This window comes from Onychomys torridus, chromosome 15 (genome assembly GCF_903995425.1).
Source record: "Onychomys torridus chromosome 15, mOncTor1.1, whole genome shotgun sequence".
NCBI classification, from domain to species: domain Eukaryota; kingdom Metazoa; phylum Chordata; class Mammalia; order Rodentia; family Cricetidae; genus Onychomys; species Onychomys torridus.
The window spans coordinates 36,806,076-36,824,124 of NC_050457.1; the positions used below are offsets into that span (position 1 = coordinate 36,806,076).

General features: G+C 45.2%; 1 protein-coding gene across 1 annotated transcript in view; it reads left to right on the top strand.

Annotated features, from left to right (window-relative positions):
- Positions 1–67, top strand: part of LOC118596488 (chondroitin sulfate proteoglycan 4-like) — a 68,689-nt gene extending 68,622 nt beyond the window's left edge. Inside the window, exon 10 of the mRNA XM_036207418.1 lies at positions 1–67. This exon is cut by the window's left edge and continues 1,997 nt beyond it. Coding sequence (XP_036063311.1) covers positions 1–45 — 45 coding nt within the window. The 3' untranslated portion in view covers positions 46–67.
- Positions 68–18,049: the final 17,982 nt, after the last annotated feature.

Here is an 18,049-nt window from a genome sequence, read left to right on the forward strand (position 1 = left end):
CGACAAACCAACCCAGCCCTGAAACACAACCAGTACTGGGTATAAGTGGGAACTGGCCCCCCCGCCCCCCGCCCCCTCTCCCATCTCTCTTCCACCCCACCCTCTCATCTCTCTCCCCCTCCTTTCCCCTCTCTCTTCCCCCAGCTCTCTCTCTCTTCCTGTCTCCTCTCCTCCCTCTTCCATATCTGTCTTTTGTTGCTCATATTGACCACTTACTGTGGGCAGGTACTAAGATCGGGACTGGACTATAATAATGAAGGAATGCTGACTGAACAGGAAGACACAGTCACTGTCTGGTGCCTTGGCAAGTGCTCTGACAGCACCCTTGGGCTTTCCACAATGGGCATTTTTCTGGACCTGCCGTTCTCAATCCATAGGCCTCTGTTAAGAATGAAGCTCCTCACTAAGGTACTACTGAGCATCTGGGTTCGACAGGAAGCAGAAGCATTCACTCGGGGCTTGGAGTTCAAGGGGAAGCGTTGGTGACGTGGAAGTGTCACTCTTGGTGAGTCAGCAGGAAATGCCAGTTCTGTCTCCACAGAAGATGTCATTTATTACATCAGTGAGTTTATTTATGTAATGTTTATGTGTCACCTTTTCCTCTGTGGAGCCTTCTAGGGCTGGCTTCCTCATGCCTTGTTCAGATCGTAGGGCAGTCTGACCGCCTTTGAGGAGAATCACTGAATACATTGTACTTCATCAAGAAACTTGGTCATTCTGATCTAGAAAGTCAAGAAATATTATTTGAAGCACCAAGGGATACAAAAGTGTGTTAAAAGCTTTAAATTTTTTTGATGCCTTAATTTGGCATCCTTTTATAATAAATTGAAATAATGGCAAATATGTAATTGTCTTCTTGAACCATGGCCAACATTTCTGTCATTATAAAATGAAGCTTTAACACTTATATTAAGAACACCTTGAGCTGAGGAATATAGCGCCCCTATAAGTGGTTTGGACTGAGGCTGCCAAAGGTTTTCTATGAAGAGGAACATGGTAAAGATTTTAGGTTTGTGGACCACACATGGTCCCTCCCATTTCTTTTTTGATTGTTTGTCTGTCTTACAACAAAACTGGTTTTAAGAAAATGTAAAGAAAGTGTTGGGTCAGGGTCTCTCAATAATGGGGGACAGACTACCAAAGTTTATTAAACCAGAAGCAAACTTTATTCCAGAAAAAATAAAAAAACTATAAAGCACCGCAGGGCACAAGCTTATCAGCTAGCTGAGACCACAGCCAAAGTTGGAATTCTGAGGCTGTGGCAATGGAGGCGGGTATGGGGCACCTTTTATAGTATCAGGGACAGGGTGCATGCTAGGAGTCACATAGAAACATCAGGCACAGGGTGCATGCTAGAAGTCATGTAGAAACAACTATTAAAGGTTAACTTTAGTCCAGACAGTTGTTGGCTATAAGGGCAAGGGGGTTAAAAGTTAACCCCTGACTGTTGACAGAGGAGCTGGTTGAAAAGCAGAAAGCCATTGTTAGCAGCTAACCTTTAGAGCTGATGACGGTCAGTTTTCAGCTCTCAAGCTCATAATTTTATATTTTTTTATTCCTGGACCCTTCAGAAAGAAATTCTTAGCCCCTGAATTTGGCCTCCAAGACTATGTAGTTGGCTAGTCTTAGGTTCAGGCAATAGAAGAGTATTGAATTATGTCAGTTAGTGAACCTTCTGGAGGTTAGCATTCCAAAGTGGCCTCTGGAACTCACATTATTATCAAGACCAGAAGCTCTTTTGTCCCCTCTGCTCTGCCATCCTCCGGCTCTTTGTGACTGTGAGATGTCAACCAAAGAGCCCAGCGGAGTGAACATGTTCAAGGCAGAATCACACAGCACATGGCTTCTTGTTAAGACTCTTTCTGTTTGTATTATTTATTTTATCATGAGGAGCATTTCTCTTCATTTTACTTGCTTTTATGTCTTGCTGTCTAAACCAGGCAACATCCTTCCTAGTCTCCCACCAACCACCAACCGAGGGAATGGAGTCTCATGACTGATGACCTCTCTGCCCACTGATCTGCCCAAGTGGATTTAGAGAAGAATGAATGGATGACTATTAGGGAGTTGGTGATAGGGCCTATTAAAATGCTTTTCGGGTATTGCAATCCTTGGGACACCAAGATCCTGGTTTCTCAAATGGGCACCCGCCACATTTTCATATTTAATGGTTTTCTTAAAGCTGGAGCCCATGTTTCAGAGATAAGAATATCACCAGTTTGAGGACAAAAGTCCTGGGTACAAAATGTCCCAGTACATTGACTAAAGAGGTAGAGCTGGGTGTGGTGGTACATGCCTGCAGTCCCAGCACTTGGGAGGCAGAGGCAGGAGGATCACTGCAGTTTTGAGGCCAGCTTAGGCTACATGGCAAGTTCTAGGCCAGCTTGTGGTATAATGGGAGAATAACACCAATCAACCAAACAACAACAGAACAAATAAAAACAAACAGTAGTTAGATGAGGCAGAGAAAGATTTAGGTAGCATGGCCACACTGGGAAGAACAAATTGTTACGTGATATTTTGATTGCATTCTGACAATAAAGCTTCCTTTGAATCAGAGGGCGGAGCTAGCCCCTAGCTGACCAAAATTAACCATAGAGGTTTTGGAGGACTGAGGACAGATAGACAGGAAGTAGTAAGGCAGGGCTTAGAGAAGATCTCAGTCCTTTTGAATGGAGGAACAGAAGCGATAGTCTCTGCTGCTTCTCTGATCATTCAGGTTCCCATATCTGACTCCTGAGTTTTTGTTGATAAAGAATAATTAGATGACATATCAACAAATTAGATGACATATCAACAGATAAAGGGGATGAGTAACACTCATCCCCAAGTCTATCTTCATGGTTTAAACAAGAAGAACTGAGGCAGGTAACAAGAAGTCTGTAGTCTTGCTTGAAGGTGGTCTGGTTGGACGTTATCTCAGAACTGGATTCCAGGACATCCTTATAGCTAGAGGGACTATCTGGTCCCGGGGTGAGGTGATTACTGCCACTGTCATGGAATGTTCTGTCAGCAGAGGCTTGCTGTTCCTGGAATGCAAGGGGACTGCAGGTTTAAGGCAGCAGCTGGAGACTTTGAGGCACCTTTGAGTCTGGAAAAGGACATTGTGAAAAGCTGATTGTATGGTCCCCCAGGGTTTGATCTCTGTATGTTCAAGGCCAGCCGGGACTACATACTGAGACCCCCATCTAAACAATATATCCTAGGTTCTCTTTGTGTGCCTTCAGCCATGAAGGGGAGAGAGATCAGGAAAGCATCTCTGGCATTTGGACACCGTTTGAGTGGCCAGCATGCCTATGTGCGGAGTTAAGCAGGAATCTGACCCACCCACGGTTTTAAGATAAAGGGCAGACACAAAATGAAGGAAGTGGGAAGATGGTGCCATACCTGTTCCACTTTTACTACCTGTGAGCCCAAGGGAGGGGTCAGCACTCTTTAGAAAAGTGATTTCTGAGTCCCTGGTACAGGAAGGTGGGGCTGTGTGAGGGGAGAGGGGCTTCCCAGGACACTGGACAGTGGTTGCAGAGGAGGCTGCTTTTCGAGTTTAATTGTTGGAGGCCAAGGATGCTGCCACAGCCAACATAACAACAAACGCCTGCCCTAGAGGAAGAATCGCCTGGGTCCAGTGTAAGTATTGGTGAGACTGAGGAACGCTAGGGGAGCCATCATGAAGCAGCGTCCTATATACCTGAGGAAGGACTTATAGATTCATTACTAAATCTAGGCAAAAAGTACGTCCTGAAAGCAGAATGGAGGGCTGAGAATGCCTGTGTATGTTTGAAACTCTGACGAATGGCATGCATGCACCTTCTTTTTTGAAGGATACATTAAAAACACAACCAAACAGCCAAATCATTTCCATTCGTTATTTGTTTAAGGAAAATATTATACCTTCTGTCAAGAGCTAGAACATGTGCAGGGGAAAGTCACAAGGTAAAGGTGAGGTCAAAGTGTACCCAGAGCCTGTGGCCTCTGCTATACCATTTATGGAAAATGCTTTTGGCCTCATCCTCCCTCTGTTCCCTCCCAGCCCAATTTTAACTGCTCTTTTGGAAGCAATTTCACAGTCTACAGACCAGGCCGCAGCACAGCACATTTGGGCATAGAGACAACCAACATGTATGCCTTAGTTCTAGCCTTGCCTTTTATCAGGGGCCATGAAAACAAATGTCACTGTAGCTGGTAGGGTCAGAGCCTGGGCCCTGGCGGTCCTAACAAGTAGGCCTGTGCCACCTGCCCTCCATATGCCAATTAAAGACACAAAGTAATAGCAAAAAAGCAGAAAAAGATGTGGTCACGCTGGGAAGGGAAAGGAGGTCCAGTGACACTGCCAGCCATCTTCTAGGTCCTGACATGAGATACAGGCTTAAATGGAAGCCACGAGCTACCACCCAGCATTCACACACACACACACACACACACACACACACACACACACACACACACCATAGTTTACGGTACCACTCTCTCCTGCGATTGCTCTGACAAGTTTTGAGAACTATAAGAAATCTCTGTGAGGGATGCTCCTCTCTGTGAGGGATGCTTCCCACTGGGAGGGTTGCTCTTCTCTGGCTGATGCCAGAATTCAGCCGTTTCCTTTTCCCAGCATGAGCTTCCTGGATAAATGTCCAATTGCTGGGGATATGGTGTTGAAAGGGACGAGCACAAATGTCTCCTTACAATAGCTATTCCCGCCAGGGCTGTTTATTACATTAATGCTAAGGAACACTTCTCCACTCTCCTCCAAAAGTGCTTCCCTCCCGGGTTCCCATATTCCTCACTCATAAACTGCTCCTTCTCAGCGTTTTTGTTTTTGGAAGAAGGAAGGTTAAGAATCTTCATCCAGGCTCGATCTAGCTGTAACTCAGAATTGTTCTTAGCTCCAGCCTAACCCAAGCGCTCAGAGCCACGGCGCCGCATGCAGCACACACAAGGCAGAGGCTCAGGACCATCTGCATCCATTAGGTAGGTTTCTCTCCCCCTTGACTGGTCAATGCCTGCTCTTTGTGGACGAGCCAGATGTCCTTGGCTCACCCAGCCTGTTGGCCACTGCTTTGCTTGGGCCATAAGCTCTTTGCAGCTTGGATTGCCAACCTGGCCATATGCGGAGTCTGCTCCTCAACCCGTTTTCCTGCTAATCTTGCAGTTCCAAACAAAGACAGTCGGGGTCCATATTGGAAGGGGCACAGCGATGCTTAACGAGATAGCCCCTGTTCTTGTCAGCAGCTATGCCTGTTAGAGCAAGGCCAGTGTGAGATCCACACGTCAAAGCTCACTGATGAATCAAATAATTAATGCAGAGTTTGGAAAGTTTTCTCTGCCCTTCCAGAGGCTCTGGAACAGTCTGGTTTGCAGATGGAGTCAATTAAAAGGAAACAATGTCTACCATTTGGTGCTGGCTCAAAGAAAGCATAAAATAATTTTTTTTTTTTTTTTTGCAAAGCCTTGTTCAGCATTGAAAATTGAAGTTCTGGGAATGGGAAATCAGTTGAAATGGCTCCCCCAACAGGAGGGCTATAACTGAATAATCTCAACTCAGTCACAATGAGTGTAATACTTCTCAAAAAGCTCCTGGGAAGTTAGTAAATATATATACCGAAGGCAAATAGCAGAAGAATGGCTGATTTCTGCTTGACAGGATATTATGGGATGGGATGGGGTAGGATGGGAGTGGAAGGTTTTTCCTAGTTTTTCTATCTTTTCTTTCTTTTTATTTTGCTTTTCCCCACCCCACACCCCACCCCTATCCCAGCTCAAACTCCCATCAATATCTTTTCCTAACAAGAGTCTGATGGATTCTAACCAACAGGGGTCCCTCTTCAAACACCCAGATGCATGTCCTTGCAGGATGGCATTAATTCGGTGGGGTTGGAAGATGCCCCAGCTCCCTGGTTCTTCAGGTTTCTGGAGCTGAAATATACACATTTGGGGGTGGTGGAAGGTGACATTGTGTCTCAGGCCATAGCCTGTAATTTCAGAGTGGAAATGGGTCACACTCCTCTCTGGTCTTTTGGAATTATTGTGATTAAAGTGAGGTTCAGTTCTGCACAAGAGTTGTGGGTATCGAAGTGGGACTGGAGGCCACTGTGGCATGCTGATGGTTGTGTGCTTTGGTAAAGATGCTCTCTGAGAGCACTTTGGGCTAGTTCATACACACCTGGCAGAGGCTTCCTTCCTCAGAGAGCCGCCGACATTATTAGGCACCTGGTGCATATGAGACACCACTAGATTCCCCTGGACTGGATGCTAAGTGCTGTCCTGCATGCAGCTATTTGGTGATTGCTTTTTCTTCTTCTTTCTTTTTATTTATTCTTTGTGTCTTTCACATCATGCATCTCCATCCCATTCATTTCCCTGTCCCTTCATATCCACCCTCTGCCCTTGTAACCTCCCCACCAAAAATAAAATAAAATTTAAGAGAAAAAAGAGAGAGAAGGAAAAGTCAGTCTCGTCATGGAAGCTGTAGTGTGACACAGTGAGTCACACAATAAACCCTTTTGTCCATATGTCTTTACTTGAAAGTGTTCATTGCAAAGTCATTGGTCTGGTTCGAAGGCCCTGGTTTCTGCTACACTATGGATGCTGGGTCCTCGCTGGAGCTCCTCTTGGTTATCCTGCTGTTGCCCTGTGTTGTGGAGATCCTTTAGCTTTGGGTCCCCTCACATGCTCCAGCAGATCACAGGTGGGGTGGGTGTTGGGGTGGGCCAACTCATAACCCGGTTCTGGCCTGGGTAGTTGCAGCTTTGGTCAGCCAGACAGCTCTCCCCTGTACTCACCACCAGGTTGAGCTCTCCTGCGTGGTCCTGTCAAGTTCACCCCTTGCATTGATGAGAAAGGGGTGGGACCAACCAGTTCTCCTGCTTTCCTGTCCTCAGGGTCGGGTCACCACACCTGTATCTTCAGGGCCAACTCTACTGTGTTGCCCAGTCAAGGTACAGGGGTCATTCTTCTGAGTACTGCAGCTGTTTGGTGATTTTTAAGAATCACAGGAGCACCCCAGGATACAAGAGAAGATGGGGAAATGGGACAACAAGACACTGAACTTAAGGAAAGGTGGAGGGATCCCACTTGAAGTGCTCAAAGGTATGTGATGCCTAAGGACTTGTCACCCTACATTCAGCAGGGAGACGGTGCTATCATTTTCTGTTTTGTCGTGTCTTTAACTGATTTGGGTAGCAGTGTAATGGTAGTTTTATAGCATTTGGAAGTGTTATAGTTCATGGACTAGTTTGGGAAGCTCTGGCTTTGGTGATTTCTAAAGGTCTACTAAATTCTGCCCTAAACCCATTTGGGCCAGGCCTGGACCTTTTTTGGTTGAGTACTTTCTTATTACTGTCAACTTGTTCCTTATGATGGATCTGCTTGGGGTTTGTATCCCTTCTTGGTTTCACTTTGGTATATCATGTATATATTACAAAATTCTTCCATTTCTTTTAGATTTTCCAACTTAGTAGAATAAAGACTTTAGAAGCGTGTCCTTACAGTCTTCTGGGTTGCATTGACATCTGTGTGTACCTCCGTTTCCATCTCCTTTTTTATTGATTTGAGTCTTCTATCTCTTTTGGTTAGTTTAGTCAATCTTGTTCATCTTTTCAAAGAACCAACTCTTTGTTTCGTTGATTCTTTGTCTTTTTTATTTATTTGTTCCTATTTCATTAACCAGCCCTGATTTTGATGATCTCTTCCCATATACTGTTTTGTCTTGTTTTCCCCAGGCTTCCAGGTATATAATTAAGTTATTAATTTGGTAGTCTTCAAATTTTTGATTGGGCACTTGGCACTGTAACTGTTCCCCTCTGGACTGTCATTACTGTGCCCCATAGACTTTGGTATGCTGTGTTTTCATTTTCATTCAATTCTAGGAATTTTTTAATATCCTTCTTGATTTCTTCCTTGATACAATTATCATTAAGTGGTGTGGTTTTTAATTTCTGTGTGTTTGTATATTTCCTGTAGTTTCTGTTGCTGTTGACAGCTAGCTTCATTCCATTGTGGTCAGATAGAATGTAAGATATTGTTTCAGTTTTTCAGCTTAGGGTCAGGGGTTTGAAAGGACCACGTAGAGAACTTAAGTGTTTCCTGTTTGTCTGAGGGTAACAGGATCATCTAAGGGGTAGGTAAAAGATAGACTGAGTGTTTGATTTGCTGGTGTACAGTGAACAGGAGGCCAGAGCTGCTGATGAGTGTGTCCTATGGACAAGATGTGGATCTAGAGGGCAAGTTAGCATGTGATCATATTAGGCCCCATCTAAGAGGATATCCAAAGAGGCATAGAGACCTATGACCTAGGCACAGAAAAACCAATAGACTTGATAGATTCCTCAAGAGTGAGCAAAAGAAAGTGGCCAGGCAGAAAAGAGTTTCACTTGCCCTACCAAGAGAACACACATCCACACATAAACTATGGATGGAAGATGTCGGTTTCAGAAGATCCATTCAGGCTTGTAGACAGTCAACCTCAAGTACCTCAAAAAGGAAGTCACAGTATCTAAGCTGGTGTCAGCACCAACCAGGAAACAACTTTTCTGTTCCCCAATCTACCAGTCCTGAAGGAGCTGAAGCCATGCTGAGCTGGGAAGGGGTGTAATGAGGAGAGACTTGCCTTTCTTGACTTCAGGCCCAAGCTATATGGTGGTGGTGATTGGGCGGGGGTAGGAAAGGGTCCTTCAGCTTGAAGGAAAATTTGAAATTAAGGCTGGACACTTTAAGGCTAACCTCACATTGTTAATGAAGTAACTCTAAAAGTATATTTCACATGTGACCAGAAAAACGTGTAAGTGTTCTCTCTGACCCTGCTGGGAACAGCTTGCAGAGCTGATTGAAGGCAGTAGGAAACAAAAATGAAGTCTGTTTGCACGCCATGGCCTACCTTTTCCAACATAATGTTTACATGCAGCAGTCATTTCTGTGTGTCAGAACCCTGCCTCTTCTACAGGGATGAGGCCAGATGCTGTTGCTGTGTTTTTAAATTCTACTTTATCGTCACAAAACCAATCTGTATTCAATCTCTTTCTTCTGAGACGTCCAGTCTGGCTGTCCAGTTAGAGACTGCCTCGTTCGCCACTATGGACATTTATTCTTTTTGACACAGCATTGGAAGCACCTTCCTATGTTTGGGGAATCCCTCCTTTTCCAGGCACAGCCCACTCGGGGGTAAAAATCAAGTGCCCGGTTCCAGCCTCCTTCCAGCCAATGTATAAGATGGTCCTGAATGCAGAAGCCTATGACAGGTAGAAACAGGAGATGTCTGCAGTCCGTTTTGGTGACAAGTAGCAGTACTGCAGTGGCAGAAGTTACATCAAGTTTCCAGAGGTGGGAACAGCATAGAATGGTGCCTGGGTATGGAAAGGGATGCCTGCAATGATTGCAGCCATCTTGGATGGACCAGTTCTGTAGGGTGGATTGAGCAATGGTTCTTGCCTCCATAACACCCAAGACTAGCTCTCTGGTGCTTCTAGAGATTAAATGAGCTCCACAGAAGTCCTTAGAAATAATTTCAAATTGCCACAGCTTCAAAGACACCATTACAGCTTGCTCTAGGATAGCATGTTATATAATGATGATAAAGTTATTAAAAACAATACACTCACCCCTATCCTTGGTACAACTTTACTATCTAAAGTGCTCATTATTTGGATTTCACCCATTTTCTCATCAATGACCCTTTTCCATTTCAAGATTGAACTCAAGATACCATGTTGTTGTGGTTACTGTTTCTCCTTCATCATCCCATCTCTTTCCATGTTTTAAATAAAAAGTTGGTCAGTTGGTCTGTACAATGGCCCTTGGTCTGAACTTTCTCTTTGTTGGACTGGAAATAACGGATTTGAGGAGGAAATACCACAGACACCTAGTGTCCTCATTGTATGATACTGGGTAAATAACCTCCATGTGACCTAAGGCAAAATTAACTAGTTGATGAAAGTGTTATTTCCCAGGCCTATCCATTTGGAAGCTATTATTCTCTCCCCACCCCGCCCCTTGTTTCTACGCTGGTTGTTACAGGAGTTTGCTGAGTCCAGTCTGATTAAGGGGAGTGGAGTTAGTTTCTACCTTTCTGGAGGGGGACATGTATTGTTGGGTCTGAGCAACTGTGGGACTGGCAGGTAAGAGATTTGTCCTGACTGTGGGCCAGAAGAATTCCTGTCTCCTCTATTTATTATGCAGTCCTCAACATTTGTTGACCAAGAAAAAAAAAAATTACAGGTGAGTTCCTTAGAACACAGACTAGTAGGAAACATAACCAGAATGGTAGGCCCTGAAGAGGTACTGGAGACCAAGGCATGAGCCCCCATGTGAGAAACATGAGTGACTGTGGTGGGCTGTACTCCCTTGCCAGAGGACTGGTTTCTGCCACAACGTTCTTTGTTTGAAACGGTTTCCTCAAGAGCCTGACATGGCTGATGCCTCTGGTGGCCTGGGCATCTTCATGCTATGCTCCAGGCCTCTGGATGTTCTACAACTGAAGGTCACTGGGGCCAAATTCTTAGACAGAAACGCATTTTCTCAGCCCAGACTTCTGCTTCCTTCTTCCTGGACCAGTTGTCTCCTTGTGTCTATCAGTGTGGCCAGGAGTGGGGTAGAGTTACTTCTTCCCTTCTTAACAGGATTCTAGGGAGGAGTCAGCTCCGCAAAGAGGGGGATCGCATGATGACGCTGCAGAGTGCTCCTCCCATACTTCCTCTTCCTTCTCCCGGAGAAAACATGTTGTTCCACCAGAGACTGTATTTTTGTCAATGCGCCCATGTGGATTCCTCTGCTCAGCATGAGGCCCCTCTTCATTTTCTGGGGTCTTGACGTTGCTCTCTAAAACGTGTAAAGCAGGTAGAGCTGCTCCGCTCACAATTTGGTCATGGGCTTACGTCATCCTTTTCCTGCCTTCCTGTTGCCCGAGAGGCTGCCAAGATCTCCCTCAGAATATGGCTGTAGGGAGGTGGACCAGTTACATAGTTTACTTCTCCAGGCTTCCGTTTCCAAGATAAAGAATGAAGCTTCCCCTCCACGATTCCATTGGGGGTGGGGGGGTCTCTAAGAAATTCAGATTCCCTGGCCCAGACCTTCATAAAAATGAATATGGCGGCAGGAAACAAGATACGCCCAAACTGGGGAATCGAGACACACCAAATAACAGATTTGGTAGAGATGTGAGCAGAGCCCGGGGAAAGTATGGCTTGGTGTCATGTGGGCTAGCAACAGCAGGGAGCTGTTGAGACCCCTCTCTCAGAAAGAACAAAGGAAGGATTTCTCCCTGGAGCCAAGTGAGATGATCACCTGCTGGGGGCTGTGGCCCTCAAAGATAGAGGCAGCCAGCCTCAGAGAGCTGGCCTGAGGGGGATTAGGGTACCGAAACTCTCATTTTGCCCTCCCTTCTGGTTCCCCACAACCCTCCCTGCCAAGGGCTTTCACTAACTGACTCGATCCAGAAGTCAGAAGGTTGCTGCCTCTGATTCTGTCCACTCCAAGCCGCCACCTAGGGAAGGTGCCAGACAGAGAGTGGGTAATGCGGCTGGGCATACAGGAGGTGTCTAGCACAAGGCGGCAGCTTTGGAGCCGAGGTGCCTAACCCTCTTAGCTGACTTTCCACTTCATCACACTGCAGCCTCCTCCTATTCTGTTACCCCCGGCAGCTCCAACATCCTTTTAGTGTGACACAGACAGAAGGAACCGCTTATCACTATGTAAACCAGCAGGGGCCCACTTTGGCTTGTACTTCACACTGTTTAGGAGAAAGAAAGAGTTTCCTTCCAGGTCTTGAAGCCCAGAATGCATCACACAGTCCCTTCATTCGATCTCTGGGCTCCTGTTTTTCCTCAGTGGTCTTTGGGGGTCAGCTCCTGATGGGCACAGGAAAGCCCCCAACAGTTTTTGTGTGCCTATGCAATGGAGGGAAAAGTCCCACTTCACTTTCTGGGTGAGGTTCTTTTTTTGGGGGGGGGGGGGGCAAGGGAGGTTTTGAGACAGGGTTTCTCTGTAGCTTTGCACCTTTCCAGGAATTCACTCTGTAGACCAGGCTGGCCTCGAACTCACAGAGATCCGCCTGCCTCTGCCTCCCGAGTGCTGGGATTAAAGGCGTGCACCACCACCTATCTTTGACCTGGAAGTACTACCCCTAGTGAGGCTTCTGCTAAGTGCCACACCTACCTATGACCTGTCCCTGGGGCAGGGCCCCAATGGCAGCCCTTAAGACCTGAGATCCGGACGTGCTGGCGGTCTTGGTTCCTCATGATCCTGGATGCTGGATGGTGGACCAGAGCCAGAGGACACCACTGGACTGCACCTCACCTCTCCTGGATCCTGTAACCAACCCCTTTACTGGCTGTAAGTTACCCCCAAATAAACCTCCTTTTTAACTACATGGAGTTGCCTTGTTAAATCCACATATTAACGTTCATTCTTCATGGAAGTGATTTCTTCTTTGAGGCTGCTATTGCCACGGTCAATTGGAAACCAGGAAGCTGTGCTCAGAAATGTCTTCTGCGCTTTGGAATGGATTTGGAAACCACAGCTCGGCTTCAACCAAAACATGCAGGGAGCAAGTGGAGGAAAGACAAGAATTGGGCTGGGTCAGGGGAACAAGAAGATTTGTGGGTTAGGAAAAAAGAGAACACTCTGAGATTTCCACATACAAATACATTTCCACCTGACCTGCTCTGATGGTAAAGTAAGTGGAGGACTAGAAAAGCTGGGTGACTTGAGTGGCTGACCACATCGTGTGAGGCCCAGGTGGGGTCAGGCTAGTTCAGAGCAGCACCGGACCCCCAATCTCCCAGAGCAAGACAGCTGGAAACCATCACTGCCATTTTTGTTTTACAGAGAAGATGAGGCCGGAAGTTGCTCGGTGCTATGAGGAAGACGTGGGCAACAAACTCTGGGTTTTCGGATGAAGTACTCTATTAACCATTTCGTCGCCAGAGCCACTTCAGCTATGCAGATTAGAATAGCCAGTGTCTCCTGGGGCTGGGGGATGACTCAGTTGGTAAAGTGCTTGCTGTGCAAGTGTAAGGACCTGAGTTCAATCCCCTGAACCCACAGAAAACAAAAACTGTGTGATGACTCACTTGTAACTCCAGCACCTCGGAGACGGGTGGATTTCTGGAGCTTTCTGGCCAGCCATCAAAGCTGAATTGGTGAGTTCTAGGCCAATGAGAGACACTGTCGCAAAAAACAGGATGGACAGCATGGAGGAAAAACACCCAAGGCTGGCCTCTGGCATGTGAACGTGCGTATACACCCCCCTCCATACACACATGTATGCCTGCACACGTGCAAACACACACACACACACACACACACACACACACACACACACACACACACACACACGTCATCTCAATGTAAACTTTGCCTTATTTCCTATGAATCCCATATTCTCTATACTGAGTTTTCTTTGTGAGCCATAATTTTGTTCCTGGTGAACAGCCCATCCCAAGTGCAATACCCGGTGCTTCTCTGCTAGAGAGGCCACACTTGGCCCTGGACCTACCCTGAGCAGTGTGCCTTCCGGTCCTGTAGGAGGAGAGTGTCCAGAGTCTCCCAGGAGATGTACAGATATGTCCCCCAGAGCTCTGGAGGACACAGAGAGTTTAAGAACCAATTTTAGAGGGCAGGGCATTTAAATACCATTCCTTCTCTGAGTTCAAATATACCCCCCATTATATCAGTGTGATATAATCACATTAGAAAGGACCTCTTAAGCAAATTTATACCAAAAAGTGCCTCTTGGAGCCTTTTCTGGTTGGAATATTTAAAAGGAATATGTGTTGATGGAGAGCCTTTTGGGTTAGGCATTTTGGCTGAAAACCTGGGCCTCCAGGGAACCAAGCACAGGCGAGGCCTCCTTTCTGGCCTACGGTAAAGTCTCCACAGTGTAATTCCGTTTAAACCCCAAATGGTAGCATAGCTGTTCTCAGGAAGCTCACGGCAATGCCAAAAAAGCTACCACTTTAAGCAGTACCAAGCATTCAGTAAGGACTCACTACATGGTTTGCAGGTGGTTTTCACATCACTGTGGCGGGACACCCAGTGGAAACAGTGCACTGGAAGGAAGGATGTCTTTGGTTTATGGTTTCTGAAAACAGCATCTATCATGGAGGGAAGACCTAGTGAAGCTGCTGGTTCTAGGGTGGTAGGCACTTGGAACACAGCTCCTTCATATTTTACAGAACAGCAGACACAGCCTGGGCTGGAACCAGGCATGGATGTTACCTGCAAAGACCCTCTCCCAGTGACCCACTTCTGCCAAGGTTAGAGTCCCAAAGGTTCCGAAACCTCCCCAAAGAGTTCCATCATCCTAGGACCAAGTGTTCAAACAGGAGCCCATTCCATTTTTAAAACACAACATAGGTGTTCATTAATGGTCACAAACTCTCAGTATAGACTTTGCTATAAAATACTCTTGTCTTCTACTTTGTAAAGTTTAGATAAGAAGGCTAAGTAACCTTTCAAGGCCATATAAACAGCAAGCTTATAGAAATATTTTAATGAGCATCTTGGATCCCCTTTCTAAAAGGAAGCGCACATGGCTCCAGCTGCAGTGATTGTGGTTAGCAGACAGACCACAATTACAAGCCTTCTCTCAAACTAACCCTGGCTGAAGAGGGCCATGCTTATTCCCCAGGACATCCCACACTCAGCAATCGATCCACACAGAGACAAAGGCTCGGCCTTCTTGTTTCATCAAAATAAAGTCCTGAAGGTCCGTTACAACTTCCCTGTCCGTGCATGCTTTGCTGAGACTGACGGCAACCTAGTTTTTCACGCTGCCTTAGCCTGTGATTTCCCATTGATTTCCGTAGTAGCTGACCCCAGGGGCTCTTCTTACCAAATCTTCCGCCCTCTGAACCTTGACACGGGGTCTGCTTTCCAGGAACATGTGTCTTGGCAGTACTAGAGCCCAATGTCAGCTCCAGCCATTTGGTTCTTAGAGTTCTTAACCACTGTTACCTGTTGAACAACAGGAGAGGTATGATTCTCCATGTTGGAAGGGATGATGGCAGCTGTTGGTTGAATGTCCCTTCCATTCTGCTTCACTAGGACTTTACCTAGTCCCCAGGGATTCAGAAAAGCCTAGGTCAGGCGGCACTCGTATGATCTAGTTTGGTTTTTCTTTTGCTCCCAAGGACGGGCGGGCCATGGCCACATGGCTTTCTCGGCCCAAGCACAGCTGCATCCCTCTCACAAACGGACCAGGAACTGATAGGAGGAACTGACCCAGTGCTACTTCTCTATGAAACCTTTGCTCAAGACCCCACTTCATGTCCTTACCTACAGTGGGCCTGTCGAGCAGAACCTGGCTCTGATCTGAAAACACACACCCCTTTCCACTGCTGAGTATGACTCTGAAAGAAAACAGGACATCTTCAGATGGACTTTTGTGTTTGTTTAGGGGTGGGAGGAGCTATCACGGAGTGATTTTTGACCCTGTAACCTCAAAGTACTGTGTGAATTACTAATCCTATGTTGAATTCTTGCTAGTTGGCCCTGATGTCATTGGATTTCTTGGCACTAAGCCTGGTGACCCATAGCAGTATAGTCCACTGACAGAGGCTGATGGCTGAGCCCTTCTCCTGCTGCTGCTGGTGTCTGATTTCAGACAGACTCCACAGTGAACAGCCCTAACACCCCCGGGGTGTCATACCCTATGGAGCTTCAGACAACCTGTTTAAGGTTGTCATTAGTGGTTTCATTGCTTGTGGACTCTCCAGAAGCCAGGACATGAGTTCGTTAGAGAATGGTTCTGTGGCTATTGATGATCTAGCTAACAGGAGAAATTCCAGGAAGTGAATGACATCTTTTGTTTTCACAAGCAGCAAGACAGTCAACTCTGGGTTTGTGTCTGAGTCACAATGCATGGTGAAGCAGAGGTCCAGTGTCCTGTATACAAAACAAAGGTGCTCTTTGGCAAAGACTTTGTCTTCCTTATATTTCACATTAAATATATATAAGAATATATATATATTTATATATAAGAATATATAATATATTCTGATATATTTAGTTAATTAATTTAAGCAACAAAACAGGGGAAGTACAACTTTAAAAATTATAAATCTAATTGGGCAATGGTGGTGCACGCCTTTAATCCCAGCACTTGGGAGGCAGAGACAGGGCTCTGTTCACTACTAATATTTTTGTTCATTTCTTTTTCTTTTTTTTTTTTTAAAGTTGATGAATTTTGTTGTGCATTTTAAAAAATATTTTTATTGAAAATAAAGTTATTTTCATGCAATGTATTCTGATCATGATTTCCCTTCATTCACCTCCTCCCAGATCCTCCCTACCTCCCCACCATTTCAATTCCACCCCTTCATTTCCTCTTTCTTAAGAAAACAAACAGGCACTGGACATGGTGGCACACACCTTTAATCCCAGTACTAGGGAGGCAGAGGCATGTGGATCTCTGTAAGTTCGAGGCCAGCCTGGTCTACATGGAGAGTTCCAGGACAGCCAGAGCTACACAGAGAAACCCTGTCTTGAAGAAAGACAAAATGACAACAAAAAGAAAACAAACAAGGATAAAACAAAATGAACAAACTAACAAGCCAAAAGAAAAAAAATAGAAACTAAGAAAGCATGAGAAACAGACACACATGCAGAGACATACACAAACAAATGCCAGAAAAACACAAAATTGGAAACCATATTATACAAGCAAAAGACCAGTAAGGTTTAAAAATAAAAGCCCCCAAAAGAACTATGAAATAAAAATCTCTAAAAAATGTCTTTGAATTCATTTTGTGTTGGCCGTCTATTGGTGAACATGAGACCTGCCCTTAAGGATGGTTTGTTTACCCAGTGATACTCCCTTGGAAAAACTATTCTTTTCTTTGAGGGTGGTTGTTAATTGGAGATAGCTTTTTGGTATCTACTTCCCCACCTCGGAGCTGGGACCCCATCTGGTTAGGATATGTACCTTATGCATGCCACCACAGTCTGAGTTCATTGGCACCCAACATGGGGCCAACATTTCCACACAGGGCCTGAGAAAGTTGGAAAACAAACAAACAAGCAAGATGGATATGTCTCCTTTAAGAGGCACTGCTGTGTAGCAGAGAACTTGAGCAACCAGCACAATAAGTTAAAATGACAAGCTAAGTAAACATGCCTGGCACAGTGTGGGCACCAACTTCCTAGAGCTGGGGCAGTTAAATGCAGTTCTCTTCAAGTTAAGCGTAGCTCTCAGCCAGGCCCATAGGCTTTAGGCTCACTCACCTACCTGAGGGTGTGGAGCCAACTGCCAGAGGGCACAGTGGAGGGCCTAACTGCCACTTAGCAGTTTAAGGTTTGACTCGCTCAGAGAATGCTACAGGTGCACAGTAAAACAAGTCCAGGCGAAAAAACCTTTAAACCAGTTACAGTGTGCATAGGTGCTTAAGAAAGAAAAGGAAATGGGTATATAAAGTCATAGGAAAAAACAGTTTAAAAATAATTATGTAAAGTCTTTAAAGAAAGAGTAAAGTAATATAAAAAGAATAAACCATGTAAAGATGGGAAATATATAGGGAGTCTGGATCCTGTATGCTGTTTTGATAACTTTGAATTTTTTGAAAGCCGCTGAGCAATTGGCAGCTGCTGAGAGACATGGGATTTTAAAAGGAATTGTTGAATTAATCCAGTCTAGATACTTTAAGGATATCTTACATTTAAAATGGAATTAAGAAAATGTATTTCATTGGGGGAGAGGTTATGCTTTTATTTCCACAGAAAATGAAAGACTGTGGATTCCTTCAAAATTAGTAGAGACCATATTTGATTGAGAGAGATGCCCTGAAAATCTTGGATACAGACATAAAAAAAAATAATCCTAGAAAAATTACAAGACAGGTAATGTATATGCTGATCCCTTGACATGGGAACAACTCTGAGACAGGATGAGACATGATAAATCTTGTTGGCTATAGAGACCATGTGACTTATTATATGCCATCCTTTCATATGGCATGGATAGAGGTTTGGTTATACAATCCCAAAAACCATATAAAGCTGACAAGTGTCTTTTTTCACCTGCTCAAACATAAAACAACAACAGAAAAAAATAAACACATTTGGC